This window comes from Apiospora kogelbergensis, assembly GCF_038363985.1.
Source record: "Apiospora kogelbergensis strain CBS 113332 chromosome Unknown utg000003l_segment0_segment0, whole genome shotgun sequence".
Classification (NCBI taxonomy): Eukaryota; Fungi; Ascomycota; class Sordariomycetes; order Amphisphaeriales; family Apiosporaceae; genus Apiospora; species Apiospora kogelbergensis.
This window is the reverse complement of record NW_027117420.1, coordinates 123580-138323: the sequence shown is the minus strand read 5'-3', so window position 1 is coordinate 138323 and position 14744 is coordinate 123580. Positions and strand designations below refer to the sequence as shown.

The window sequence follows — 14744 nt, the reverse complement described above, 5'->3', positions numbered from 1 at the left end:
CGCCGGCCTTACCTGGCCAAGGTCCCAGGTGCCAGTAGCCAGGTGCCTTACATCGGACACCCGATCAAGTTTTCCCTCTCACGGATTCCGATCCCAACTTCAACGGGGGGTGGCTTGATGGCTAGATCAAACCAGCCTCTCTTAGTGGCCTCCATCGACACCCCGTTATCGAAGACACATGACCTGTATACCAGGACACGGCCAAATACCAAACTCATGACTTGAAACCCGCGTTCGGTTTCTCGTTCTGCAGAGCTCAGGAGGATGCGACTACGACGGACTATCGCTGTAGGTACATGACGCTATAGGTCTTAAGGGGATCCGATTTAAAGGTCGCAAGCCGACGTATCAGTCGCCTGCCCTCCCAGATTGCCCCGCCATACTCGCATTTTACCCCTCAGTCCCTGATTCCTTTGGACAGGAGCTGCATGCTGCCAATGTGATTAAGGATTCGTACAGTACGGTAGTTCAGAGGCGGTGCTCCTCTCGAATACAGTATGAATTGGGTTGCTATCGTCGAGCTTCAAATAGAAAGAATCATTCAGATATCCATGATACATAACCCCGTCGGACTAGCAACTAGCATGCGCAGGGAGTGAAGGGGAAGAAGAAAAAACACGCTGTCCCTCGAAATCCCGAAGCAGCTGACGTTATGTATACACTGCATGGCATAGCATTAGGACCGCCGCTGCTGGCTACATGGGCGGTGAGCGCGACTTGGTAAAGGAGAGAGAGCAGAGAATGTGTTGGACGCACGCGTACGGAGCATCACCCTTCTTTCAACTGCCAACGGCTCCAAGGTTGGCTTGCTTTTTTGTTCAACCTTCCCGGGTCTCTGAAAGCGAAGGAAACAGAATAGATACGATACGAGGGCCTGCGTCGGACCCCTCGCTGCAGTATGTATGTATGTATATACGGGCAAAATAAGGATAAAAGTCGGCCAGGTAACCCGGCCTGCATCCCATCCACCATCCCATGCTTCCCCTCCCTTTCTTCCCCCATGCTTACACCATTCACGAGACGAGACAAGACAATGAGGCTGCATCAGAGGCCCGCAAATCACATTTTCGATGCAGACAGGACAGAATCTTGACGATTCAGCAGTGCATTACCCCGCCATTTATCAGGTGTCATTGGTCGACCTGGGCCCATTCGAAGCGCCCGTAGGTCTTTCTGCCCACCATCACCACGATCAGCGACAAACAGATCGCGGCATTCTCCTGCATGTCTCACTTTCTAGTCTGCTGTGCTCGGGATACTGCATACTAGATACATGCGTACGTGAGAATCTCAGCCTTCTTGGCTGTATATGGGGAAAGACCCTGCGGCCGGTGTGAGGGCCCCCCAAGAGGCAATGCTGTCGCCATACTGTACGTACAGCATAGCTCAAACTTCACTTTGAATTTGGCCCGAACAAAAGAAAATATATAGAAGACAAGACTCCCCTATCAAGTGATGGGATTTACGCCATGCACCGCAATCGGCCATGGCATTCCTGCATGCATGTCATATCAACTCAACCCTATTCTTCAGTGCTACTGTACTCTCCCCCGTCCCAAGTTCAAGCCAGGACCCGTCCCCCCAGAGTCGAACAGCGCGCTGCTGTGCCTGGGTCGATGATTGAGGGCTAAGGCAACTCTTAACCCTGTTGATCAGGGTCAGCCATCAGTCGCATATTGAGTCTTACCATGCGAAGTTGGAGACCGGTGCAAAGTTAGGCAATATTCATCTGTCAGGCATGTCCGAAAGACTGTGGAGTCATCTCTGCGTGAGATGCGCAATGCATGGCTGGTGTCAAGAAAAGAAAGGAAGAAAGAAAAAAAACCCCCAAGCAAGCTACTACCTGTACTAAAGATGCCATCAAGTCCGAGAGTTGCCGCCACAAGAGTCAGAAAGTCTCACACGGGCAGAAAAGCTTGACGCTTCTGACTAGTGACGCTGCTTGTCTTTCGCCATGCAAGACATCCGGGGCGAAAGTGCATCTTGGACTGAGAGCCTCTTCGCGGTCGGCTTCCCAGCCGACGAGAGACTCAGTAGAGGGACTGTTCGGGCGTTCGTCGCCGGCCTAGCACTCGCGTAGATTTGTTTCTTTCTACCCAACGGCGACATGGAGGGCATGTTGAGCCGCATGAAACCCCATATTGGTCATCAAGCTCAATCGCCCAGAAATGAAGCTGTCGTGAGCTAAAAGAAGAGCGGAGGAGTCAGCGAAGAGGAGCAAAACATCAGACGGCCCACGGTGATGCCCAACATATATCCGAAAAAACGACAAGGCTGAAGGGATCGATGTCCCAGGACTCCGGCAGTTCGAGAGGCACGTGGTGCACATTGTCGTTCTCATTCGTAAAGACTCACACTCGTGAATCGGGGCATTTGTTTCCCCGCGGCTCTAAGCTGAGTCCAGAAATAGGTCTGTCGTAGTAGTCGTATTTGTCTGTGTATGTACCGGTTAATTCTATCTAAACAAGTGCTTATCCTTAGCTCGTCGATCCGTCCATCAACGCCATTGCTCTGCCATGGCAATGGGTAGAGACTAACGAGCTGTGTAAGGAGGAGCCATGACAATTTCATGGGGATCATCCAAGTAAAAAGGGGCCCGTCCAACACATACATAGCCACGCCAGCCGCACCACGCGAGGGGGAAAATAGAAACCCCAAAAAGGGGGCCGCACCGGAATATATCGCATGTGTATGACTCTGATGGAACGGATTTCTCGGAAACGGGGCGTCGCACGTTGCTGATCAATTGAACAGGCTGTGCGTGTCTGTGTCTGTGTCTGTGTCTGTGCCTGTGTCCAATGCATTGCCCATCTCGAATCAGAGTCTCACAACTAGCGTTATGGAGGTGATGGCACCGACCGTGCCGTAGAGAGTCCCCCCGTCCCCAGTTACAACTCACACCGTCTTTTCGTAAAAACCGGTTCTTTTTCCGAGAAGCCCCCCTACTGCTCCTCCCAGACAGGCAAATCCAAGTCGACCACGATGGCCTTGTTCAACCTGCGCGGCCCTACGTGGGGATAGCTCGACGCCTGGATCGCCGCGTTGACAATGCAGGTTTCCCTCCGTCCCATCCGGCCGGCCAGCGCCGCCTGGTCGCTCCGGGCAGACTCCGGGTCCCTGCCCAAGCCGCGAGTACCGATTCCCGGCTCTGCCGCCGCCGTGACATCTCCGCTCGACGCTGGTGCTGGTGGCACTACTTGTTCGTCGGGCTTCGTGGCTTTCCCGCCGTCATTGTCCAGTGCCCGCCCGTTCTTCTTCGCCGTCAAGTCTACCAGACAGAGCTTGTCCCCATCCGGCGCCGGATCGACCCACGCCTCGACGCCCCCGTCCGTCGCTTCCTTGTAGCGCACCCCACGATCCTCCAAGTCCCAGCGCACGCGCTCGACGCCGCGGGCCTCGTGGATGTGCCCGCAGACGGCGAGCCGGGGCCGCACGCGCCACATGGCCCTCCGTAGCCCTTCGCACCCGACCGCCTCGCGCCCGACCGTCTCGTCGCGGTGTCCAAAGGACGGGCCGTGCGTGATGAGCACGTCCGTGTCGAGCGGTATGTCCTTCCAGACCCTGCTCGCGGCGACCCCGTCGTCTTCTTGGTGCCGCTTGTATTGGAAGGCCCAGCTCTCGAACTGGGGCGTCCAGGGAGACCCGAACACGGTGAACTCCGTCCGCGGGCCCTCGGGAGACCTGAGGCGGACCTTGGAAGCTTCATGCTCTAGATAGATCCACTGCTGGTTTTGCTGGCTGTGGTTCTGCTTATGTGACGGTAACGACGGCGGCTGCAGAAGCAGACCCCGACACGCCTGCACGTCCTGCAGCTGGCCGTGATGGAAATACCCCCGTGCTCCCTGTAGAAGGCCGCGTCGACCGTCGTGTCATGGTTCCCGACCACGAGGATCTTCACCTCGTGCGGCTGGCGCGCTAGCCATTCGATCTGCTTCTGCAACTCCTTGTGGGAGCCAGTGTTGGTTAGGTCCCCGCTGTGGATTAGAACGTCGCCGGCCGGGATCTTGACAGTGCAGTTGTGCGTGTCCGAGATGCAGACGATGCGGGTCCTGCGCGTAGTAGCCATGATTGTTGTTCTTGACGATATCAAGATATCCTTAGGTGTATGATATGATGATGAGATGTGCCGCTTCTAGGTAAGGTAGGCAGTCTCAAGCTCTCTCTCTCTCTCTCTCGCCTATGCCTCCTGGGAGACCGGGACCAGCAAGAGTAAAAATACGAAGTTGGAACGAAAGGAAAGGCGCGATGAACCACGTTGATGGGTTTCAAAGGCCCTTAAGAAGTCCCACGGTCAAATGGACTACCTAGTGTCTAGCTCCAAGGTAGCCTGTCTGCCTGTCAGCTGAGTCACCACATATCGTCACCAATCGGAGAAAAGGTATTCTCTTCGGATAATCAAGATAATGAACAATGACAATAAAACTGTTATACAGAAAACCAATGCATACGCTCTGACTAGGCAAGAGTGAAAGCAAGCAGATGGGATGACGATAGCAAAACAAGTCCAAATCTGCGAGGCGAGGTGTTCGAGCAACGGACGGCAGCTGAATTAAGCAGTTAAGCCCACCTCAAGTGCCGATCAGTGGGATGGGATGGGATAACTGGATCTCCCATGACATAACCCCGCATAAGTAAGCACCCTGACATCAGACAGTCCCGAGAAACACTTACATGTGTTGGTCTTGATCTCATCTGCGCTGGGGTCTATGTTATCTTCACAAGAAACAAGGGAGCGAATACATCCTGGGAAAACCCATGACGAACAAATCCAGAAGATCCTTGTCAGGAGCAGTTCAAACATAGCTTCGAATATTGGTAATATGTCTCTCTTCGCACTGCTACTTTCTCCAAACTATATGTACTGGTTTCTGAAGATTCGCCCGGGGGGTATTTGTAGTCAGCTACCGGGTCAATGGGCTTTTTCAGCTCCTCTCTCTCTTCCTCTCCCTCTCTCGCCCTCTCCTTTTCGCCCTCTCTTTCGCACACATTCTGTCTCATGTCTGAGAACATCTGCCCTACTTCTCGACTGAACCCCCTCAACTCCTTCTTCAAAGGGCCTCCCTCACCTCCTCTCCGCCGGATTTGAATGCATGATGCCAGAAAAAATAGCAACCAGTAGTGTAATGAATAGACAGCCCAAGGAATGGGAAAATAGATGATTATACACACAAAAACGCTTCCATGTATGTTGCCAGGCCAGAGCTTAGGCATACGAAGGGATCATCGACATGCCCAGAGGGAGATGAAGATGGAAAACTGTATGTGCGCCAACAAACTCCGGGAAAGGATCTTGTCCATCCTGTAAACGCCGTCGATTTTGGTGGGTGTGAAAAAATTCGATAAGTGCGCGGGTAAAGGGAATTTCAATTGCTGAAAGCAAAGTGATGACACCCAGAATGGCTTCGTTTGAGAAGCCACCTGAATGTCGGTCGGGAAGTGGTCGGGAGGTCGTATGATGGTGGTACGAATTGCGAAGGCGGTGATATAGTAGTGAGCAATTAAAAGGACGCGGCGAGTGATGACAATCTTGGTGACGAAAGACTGGGTGGGTAGAGAGTACCATCGCTAGATCGAATGAAGAAAAAGAAGAGTCGTAAAGTCGTAAAGTCCCGGAGAAATCCGTTGTCGAAGCAGCTGCGTCGAGTGAACAGTAAATCCAGAGCGTGTCTACATGATAACGCAGCAGCCACAACCGCCATCTTTCTTTTCCTCCTCCTTCTCTTGCATCGGAGGTTGTTCTGGCTGGGTTGGTATCCGCGTGATCTGGCTGGGGTTGCTGGGCATCTGGGTGAGCTGGGGACCTTGCGATAACCGGGGACTGGAAACCGGGGGATGTGCGCCTGATTTGCTGTTTAGTCTAGGCATAGTTGAGTATGAACTGGTTCCGGGCCGGCTCGGGGTCGGGCTCTTAGCCTCCGCGCGGCCTTCCGAAGGACGGAGTGGCCATTCGTCTACTTTCCCCTCGGTTTCGGCTTCAGGCTGGGGAGATTTCGGCCCCTCGGGCGGTCGCAAGTGCTCCTGCTCGTTAAGCGGTCTGAATTCCTTGTCGTACGTATTGCCAAACTTGCCCTCCTTTTCCCATTTCTCTTGTTGCAAGCGACGCGCAACCGTGGGCAACAGTTGCTGGTCAGGCGGTAACCTGGGATCGGGCTTGTAGGCTGACACCATCCACGGGGGCTCACCCTCGGGAGACTTGGCGACTGGAGATAGCTCGCCAGACCGTGTGCCTGGCCTGGCTGTGGACCCGTTATCCCGACCAGGACCGGAACGCGTCTTGGGCCGGGTGGTGGCGCCTCGACCATTGGCAGAGGCAGAGCGTGCCGAAGCCGCAACGGGCTTCTTGCCAGCCGCAGCAGGTTTCTTTGGCGAATTTTCGCTGGTGGAACGCGGCTGCGCCGCAGCCATCTTGATGGCTTCATCAAGGACGGCACTATTACTCCTTGATCGGGGCTTTAGGGTGGTAAGCGAGAATTCGTCGTCGGGGAGGGCCAATGTTCCGCTCATCTTGCGGGGGACTGGGGCATCACGTTCGAGATAATCTGAGGGAATGGGTGCTGGACTGACTTTGGCAATCGGTATACGGGATCCTTTGGGTCCTAGCGACTCACTGGTGATCCAATACTCGTTCGGATCCTCTGCTATTTCGTCTGGCCGACGGAAGTCCCAACTGGCACCTTGATCGGGGTCAGAACCCTTGTCCATGGAGCCAATTGTCAGTGTCGAGTTTTTCCTAGACCTCGGCATGGCTTGGTGCTCTGGATTTTCCGTCGCGCGTCGCGACCCGTTTGCCTTGTCGGTGCTCCGGTCTCTGCGGGGACGACTTTGCGAGCGAGGCTTGGGCAAGATGATGCCAGCGGCTTGCAGCTCTTCACTCTCGATCTTGGCAAGTTTATCACGGTGAATCCATCCGGTTTCCTCGTCACCCAGTGGAACTGAACCATCCGTGTGAGACCGTTTGTTTTCAGGACGTGATGCTCGGCCGCCATTGGCTTCTGTGTGGTGTTAGCCCAAGGTTACATATGCTCTAACCGCGTTCCATCTCAAGGCACGTTCCAATGCTCTGCATTCCCAACGTATATCTAAAAGTGCGTACCTTTGGTTGCCGGGAATGGCTCGTTCGGATCTCGTTTCGCAAAGGGATCTTTCGTCGCGGGGAACGGCTCGTTCGGGTCTCGTTTCGCAAAAGGGTCTCGGGTGGCGGGGAAGGGTTCATTTGGGTCTCGCTTCGCAAAGGGGTCGCGGTGGGTGTTGACATCTTGTGCGGACAACGGGTCTCTCGAGGAAGCATATGGCGAGTCTAGATCCTGATCCTGCGCGTATTCCTGAAACAGTTTAGGTTAGCTACAGCTTCCAAGGTCTTCACTTTAAGTTTCCAGCGCGGCTGCAAGGGGCAATCCCCAATGTCTCAGGGGAACATGGCAGGGACGTGGGATGTCTCCATGCGGGACAGCCCGAGCAGAGCATAGCGTGGGCGACGACAGACTCACGTCATGATGATCCGGATGTGACTCCCAGCGCGCGTGGTTCCCCTGGGCGGTATTTGAGTGGGCAAAGGTGGTTGCTCCCGGCGCGGCGGACATGGCTGCCATATCGATCCCGAGCACCGGGTGCAAAGGCGACGACACCGATGCTGGGCGACTGGTCGGCAGAAGGCGACAAGTTGTGTGTGATAATGTTTAGCAACGAAAGTGGTCAAGAATTGCTCTGCTCCGCAGAAGAGCGTGAGGCGATGGAATGCAGCAGTCTGGGGCCCCTTCCAAAACGCTAATCGGACCTAGCAGGCGAGTGGTGATGTGTGACAGGACACAAGAATCTGGAGGAGATGAGTGGTTCGCGATCGCTGGAGCCGGATAGCAGAGCCAGAACAACACAGGCGGATTCGGGGGGTTTGACGGGAAGCGGGGAGCCTGTTGAAGAACGGCCAATGATGCTAAAGGAGACGAGAGCCAAGTCGAAGTAAAAGAGTGTTGAGTGAATGGGCCTAAGATCGAGCTGGTCTAAAAAGCCCGGGTGCTCCTTAGCGTTGGCGGTAGTTGAGGCGACGTGCAGCAAAAAAGTGGCCGGCGGGTTGCGTGGTGGGAAAGCTGACTATCGTGACCCGCGGTGGTTACGTCTCTGCGGCGAAAGCTGAGAGGGCGTAGCGGGTAGCTGCTGGCGCAGATGTTGAGGCTGGGAGGCACCACGGATACCGTCTTGTGATGTGCTCAGACTGAGTCGCTCGATGTCAGTACAGCCGAGCTCATGGGGACCGGGGCCGAAGCAGGGCTGAGGCAGTTTGCGAACGTACGGAGAGAAAGAAAGTTGACTAGTAAAAGAGTGGTGGTTGTATCGCAATGAGCTCGAACGAGCTGTCGTCATTGGGGGATATATTTTGGCAACGGTCGAGAAGGGAGGAGAGAAAGCCAGGAGTTTGGTTGTAAGGAGTGTGGGAGGAGTGTCGGGTCCGGACTGAACTGATGAATTGCAAATGCAAACGGCTAGACGGGTTGTCTTTCCTCCAGCAGAAACAATAGACGAACACTCGATCGCTGATTTGCTCTTTGACAGCCGACCGACTCGTTGCCTCTGGTGAGCGAACGAAACGATCGAAGCAGGCCAAGGCGAAAGAGGAAGGGGGAAAAAATTATGGCGAGAAGGCCCAAGACCAAGACCGAGACCGAAACCACACACATACACACGCAGGCAAACACCAGCCAACACAACACAGCCTGCCTACACGGGGCAGGAGTAGGAGGTTCGACCGTGTCGTTGGAATTGGTAGGAGATCATGGACCCCCCATGCAGCCGGCAGGTCTTTCTGCGGTTGCTTTTGCGGTAAAGTGACATGGCGGTGCAAATGGACGAGGCGATTGGCCCAAAACACCCCCGGCACCCATCCCTGCCCGGAACCCACTGTAGCCTCCGGACTAGGGGAGGAAGCCTGTCCACTAAACCCCATCTCTATTTGCTGCAAATTGACTTTCATCTTCCCTTAAATGCAACCCTAGACACTCGAGCAAGCCATTGCTGAGCCATCGTCGGCCTTCATCGACCGTCGTGCACTGCGTCGTGGGCCTCTTTCCCTCCAAAGCAATGAATGCTTTAACCTCATAAAAGCTTGGACCGCGGCCCTCAATGCGCACGCCTCCCAACCTAAAGTTCTTTGTCCATCCGAGACAGCGCACTGACAGGAGCAAGATGACAGTTGTCAACGGCTACGATGAGAGACAAGACCCCTGGCGGCGGAGCGCTACACGCAACGGCTGGTGTCGTCTTGCTGGAAGAAGCCATCTACGTGCATCGCGATACTGATCGATCAATCTGCAAGACCGGGCAAGCCGAGGCTCTCATTCCTTTCCACTACGAGCTTGCATTGCTTTTGGTTGGCGTGTGTCTGTCCAATGTCAATAAGGGGCTCCATCCCCATTTGCCAATTTCATTGTGGTGACCCGCACTGTGTTGATTAGATAACGGGGATGTCACCCTGCACCCTCCATCCACTCTACACCCTACAAACCCAGCCACCGACGTGTGCCAGCAGTCCTGTCTTCAGCACTCTTCAGTGCCCTAGCAGTACCCTAGGCCCCAAACTGCCCAGGTTACAGGCCAGTGCCCAGAAGCCCAGCTGTTTTTCGGCAATCTTCTCTCCCCCTGCAAACCGGGTCGCGCGACCGTTGAACAACACTTTTTTATTGGGGCGGATTCTTCTATTGGCCTTCCGTCAGGCACGACTCCGGCCTACCGCAACCTGAGTTGACCACAACCACCTTCTATCATATATGTGTAGTATATATCCCTTGTATTATATGTATGCACATACTGCTCAGATCTGGATCTGCGTTGCGATTCCGGCTCAGCCATTGTTGCTTGGAATTGCACGAGCCAACCATGCAATGCATCTCGGTCCGTTCGGAAACTAACCGCATTCCTTGTCCATTGCCAATGCCCAAAAGATAATCTCCAACGAATAAACATTGGTCAGTTGGCTGCCGACGTCTCTGCGACGTCCGGCTGGTGTTCGAGGACGGAGCCGTTCACGATCTGAAATCGCAGTGGGTGCTTACGGTCCTTGACGGCCCAGATCGCAAAGTGAGATTGGCGAGAAGGACTGACCAGGCAGCGGTGTCTGCGAAGTCGAGCAAGCCACGTGTCGCCGCTGCTGCCGCTGCTCCAGCAATATCCATCTGCTTATATTGGATGTTCTTCCTTTTTTACGGGGGGCGAAGAAAGGCATGGCGACCTTGTTGATCAGGCTGGGTCCTTCTTGAACTGATGGACCTTCGTGGCACCCAAAGCCCTTCGCTGTAGGCAACAGACTGCGCGCATAGCCATGTTTTTCGATGCTTTCGCTTAGAGGATCTCTGTCCCTATAATTCTCGAAATATGCTTTTCCATCTGCAGTCATGCGCTCCTATCACCGCCGTCTTCCACCTCGATAGCCCTCCCCCACTGGTAACACGTTTGCCATTGGCAAGAACGGGGGCTCGCTCAGGTTGACGCGCATGTCATCGATTGACGATGATTCTGACTGCCCATGACACACAAAAGACTTAGAAGTGTTCATTGGTCAATGGATTATATATGCAATTAGTTCGCCCTGGTGTGCTGATATCATTAAGCAGGCATGCAGGTAATCTACAAGGTTGGATTTCCGTTGATGCAGAAATGTCTTTCTCCCTCCCTCTCTTCTCATTCTTGCGTCCTCGCGGCCACGAAGTCTACCACATCAAAAAAGCTCTTCTTGTACCGGCGCTCCATGGTGGTCCGGTTGACCGTCTGGATGCCAAAGTGCTGGTCGTAGTCGCCAAACTCCCAGTTGTCCGCGAAGCTCCAGGCGAAGGCGCCCGCCACGTGCACGCCATCCTCCCAGATGGCCTTCAGGGTTTCCGAGAGGAACTGCACGTAGTAATCGCTGCGGGGCTGGTCGAACAGCTGGTCCGACAGGTTCGTGGCATCCGCCTCTCGGGCGACGGGGAACCCGAACTCGGTAATGACCACGGGCTTCCGGAACGTGTTCCACAGATACCCCAAGTAGGTGCGCAGGTAGGTGGGCGTCATGTACACGTACGATTCGGACCGGTACCCAATATTCCAGCCCGTCGTCGTGTTGGTCATTTGGTTCACGCAGTAGGGGAACAAGGGGTCCGACGTGTTGGCGGCGCAGGCAGCAATGCCGTGGGCTGGCGGCGTGACCACCGTCGCCGTGTACGGGTCGATCCCCAAGAAGTCGGCTGTGCCGTTGACGTAGGCGAGGTCCGCCTCGGTCAGCGGCACGTAGTCCGGGATGGTCATCTTGAAGGCCTCCGGGTAATCCTTGCCCAAAAAGATGGGGTTCGCGAAGGTGGCGAGCTGGAACTCGTTGAAGTGGTTCGCGGCGGCCACGTCCTCGGCCTTGGCGGGGTCCTGCGGCACCCCGAAGTTGTCGTTGAACTTGATGGCAACGCGGCCGCTGCCCTTGATCTCGTCGTGGTAGAAGTGGTACAGGCGCGCGTGGGACTTGACGACCGTGTCGACGGCTTTGCCGTTGTCGCAGTACAGCAACGGCTCGTTGAAGGTGAAGAAAACGGGCACGCGGTCGGCGAAGTGCGTCATGACCACCTTACCGTAGTGCACGAAGGCGTCCTGGAAGGTTTCGTTGCTGTAGCCGCCGTTGCCGTACCCAATCATCACCGGGCCGCGGTTGTACGGGTCGGCGTAAAACTGCAGCGGGGTGTCGAAGTGAATGAGGGTTACGTGCGGCTCCATGCCTTTTGCTATGGCGAAATTGATGAGATCGTCGTAGTGGTCTAGTCCCTGCTTGTTCACGGGCGTGCCCTCGAGCGCGAAGGGCAAGATTCGCGTCCAAGGGATCGAGAAGGAGTAGTACTTGACGCCCATGGCGGCCAGTCGCTCGATGTCCTGCTTGTACAGGTAGTAGTTTTCGTTGGTTATGTAGTCCTTGGGGTCACCGTCTCCGCGCCCAATGGTTAAGACCTCCATGAGGGTAGGGGTGCGGCCTTCGTCGGCGATAGCCCCCTCGATCTGGGACGCCGAACCAGCCACGCCGAACTCGAAGCCCTTGGGAAAATAGTAAGAGTCTTGGGGTTGGAAATAGCTCGGCGGCGGGAGCACAAGCTCGCTGGTGGGAACCGGTGTGGGAGACACTGTAGTTGAGTAGATTCCCCGGTCCGTAAAGTTGGCCAGGTTGGCGCGTTCCCAAATAGCTGACCAGGCAGCTTGTCCATAGGGGTCAGCGCCATCTGTCGCAGCCGCAGTGGCATTGGGCTCCCAATTTCCCCAGGTCGTGGTGGCCAGGTTCGGGACCAGGTGGCTGAGTGACTCGTAGGGCGCCGCGTAGGTAGTGGCCGGCCCCGGGGTAACAGATGTGGCCGTACGCACCGTCTCGGTCTGGGTGAAGGAGAACTGGCTGAATGAGTAGACTGGGGTTGCTGTGGCATACGAGCCATTTAGTGAGCATTTTGTCGGTCGCAACACAGGGCCGTCTGCAGGAGCGTACACCTGCTGTGCCAATACGGCGGACACCCAGGTGCTAGCGAGGACCACGTCTCTTATCATAGTGACTTATCTTGGCCTTGATCCCCGTGACGATGATGGAACTTGGAGTGGGCTCTCTATCCAACCGAAGGGTGGCAAGAAGGCCATATTTATCACTGACGCATGGTACGAGAGCTGGCGGACTGGCTCACCGCCATCATAACAACATTGTGAAGACCCGACGACGTAATGCTCACATCGGCAGACTCCTCACATCACAAGGTCGGGGTAGCGAGTGAGGGGAATGCGGAGCAACACGAGATGTTCAAAGAACGATCTCCGCCTTGCCCCAGCTGTTTGCCGGACTAGCCTGTTGGCCAAGACGGGGATTCTTTACCAGGGCTGAAAGTATGGTGAGGATGGTTCGGCATATGTAAGATTCCGATGGCACCACCTCTGTACCTGCTTACCGTATTCGCCGGGTCGGCCCGGTTCGGCACCGGAGTTGAGATTTCCCTATTTACGTCATGTTATAAACGCGCCCTTAACCAACGTCCCCAACCCTGTTTCCCAACACCGCATCGGCAATCAGGTCATTGCTGATCTCTACCATATTCGGTAACCAAAAGGCAGCAAGCTGGAGATAACTGGGAGGTTTGATTCAGGTTTACCCCAGACTGTTACCCCGCTCTCCAGGAAACGCGTGGGAACCAGGAACGTCCCCGAAATGGATCCTTGGCCTTCTAGTGATGCACCTCTCGCTCATCATCCGCATGGAATCTTCTCAACGGGCTCAGAGATAGCTCGTATCAAAATTTCTCGCTGAAATTTGTAGGCAAGATGGTCTGCCGTATCACGTAGGATCTTCATCAACCATGATCTTAGATGTCTACACTGATCCTCTAAGAGCAAACAAGGGAAGGGATCGTCGCAGGTATCGATCCGGTGTACTTCCTAGCTTCTTATCATTGCTCCTCATTGGCGATACCAAAACTTCGGATGATCAGTTGCGTGCGTAGACGAAAGTATTGTTCCCCTGCAGGTTGCTTTCGGATTCTTGTTTTTTTCTTTTTGCTCTTCTGTTCAATGTCAAGGTATGACCCCCAGGGGGTGGAGTATTGGAATCAACTCGCTGTACGACCGTAGCCTGAATCGCACAAATTCCTGCCAATGTATACCACGCAACCTTGAGCTTCGCAGCCTAAGATTCCTCAAGGGGGCGAGAGAAGTTCGGTAAACAAGATCGATTATTAAATAAAAGCTCACACAGCACCACCCTCCCCTTCTTGATTTGGAGGTATCAATGTGATAGAGCAGGCTGACTATATCGAATCAGATATGATGATTGTCGTCGGGTCCATGTGCGCCTTTTCAAAATTTATAAGGGCCTATGTGCTCGAGTCCAGCGAATTCCAGACTCTGTAGTCTAAACTCAGAGCCTTCAGTCCAAGTGGTGAACATAGACATGTTTGGGCGACATGATACTGCAGTCTCCAACTCAGCAATGCCTCCGTCTAATCAGAGCACATGTGCCCGTAACGTCGCTGGCGTTACCCGAGTTTGTATGTAGTATAATGACAAGGTGTACAGTGTTAGTGAAGGTCAATAGTAGAATCAGGTCGTCGCATGCGCATGATATCACCAGCGGAGTCTATAAGATTTCTGAGCTCTACTAGCAATAGGTTGCCGACTAGTAGCGTCGAGCTCTCCAGTATTCGCGAGGTTAGAATAAGCTTATTTCGTTAGCCGTAACTTTAGGTTGCGGTTATTCAGACGAAAGCGGAAGTAAAGAAATATTGACAACGAATGAAACTGCCATATCATGGCATATTTGGGTTAATTCAGGAGCGGCCCAATTTTGTTGACGCAGCACTTGAGCTCACCGTAACGACATTAAAGGTGGTCGACCGAACTATTGGCTTCTATACGAACAACAAGTATATGATCAGCACAAACCCATCCCCAATTAATGACACGAAGCTGACATATGTAGCTCGTCGAGGTTTTAACACCGTCACGAGGGGAGACGACGATGAGGCAGACTTGGTGGAAAGCCTCAATGACATTAGCACGAAAAGTACAAGGCTCCTAGAGAAAGAAAGTATGGATTCACACTTTTCAGTCATCTATCAGGTTTCAATTTCTAACGTCTTGCAGAGCAACTGGCAGTGGCCCAGGAAAGACAGAAGCACCTGATGTTTTGACATGTGGGCATTGTCACAAAGCTTCGACCTGCCGGCCCTGGTGCAATCGCAGAACAGCGAAGGGTTTATATCGCTACTCGAGTGGTT

At 54.2% G+C, this 14744-nt stretch overlaps 3 protein-coding genes across 3 annotated transcripts; all 3 read right to left on the bottom strand.

Moving 5' to 3' along the window:
* Positions 1–2942: 2942 nt before the first annotated feature.
* On the bottom strand, positions 2943–4066 carry PG998_004709 (Metallo-dependent phosphatase-like protein; the record flags this gene model as incomplete). The annotated part of the gene is given in 2 exon segments (XM_066871527.1): positions 2943–3773; positions 3788–4066. 2 exon segments carry the CDS (start codon positions 4064–4066, stop codon positions 2943–2945), a joined length of 1110 nt encoding a protein of 369 aa, XP_066731624.1.
* Positions 4067–5667: 1601 nt separating this feature from the next.
* On the bottom strand, positions 5668–7580 carry PG998_004708 (uncharacterized protein; the record flags this gene model as incomplete). Its single annotated transcript, XM_066871526.1, has 3 exons — positions 5668–6992; positions 7094–7322; positions 7488–7580. The coding sequence occupies 3 exons, from the start codon at positions 7578–7580 to the stop codon at positions 5668–5670; spliced, it is 1647 nt and encodes a 548-aa protein (XP_066731623.1).
* Positions 7581–10668: 3088 nt separating this feature from the next.
* PG998_004707 (family 1 glycoside hydrolase) lies at positions 10669–12534 on the bottom strand (the record flags this gene model as incomplete). Its single annotated transcript, XM_066871525.1, has 1 exon — positions 10669–12534. The coding sequence occupies one exon, from the start codon at positions 12532–12534 to the stop codon at positions 10669–10671; it is 1866 nt and encodes a 621-aa protein (XP_066731622.1).
* Between the last annotated feature and the right edge of the window lie 2210 nt (positions 12535–14744).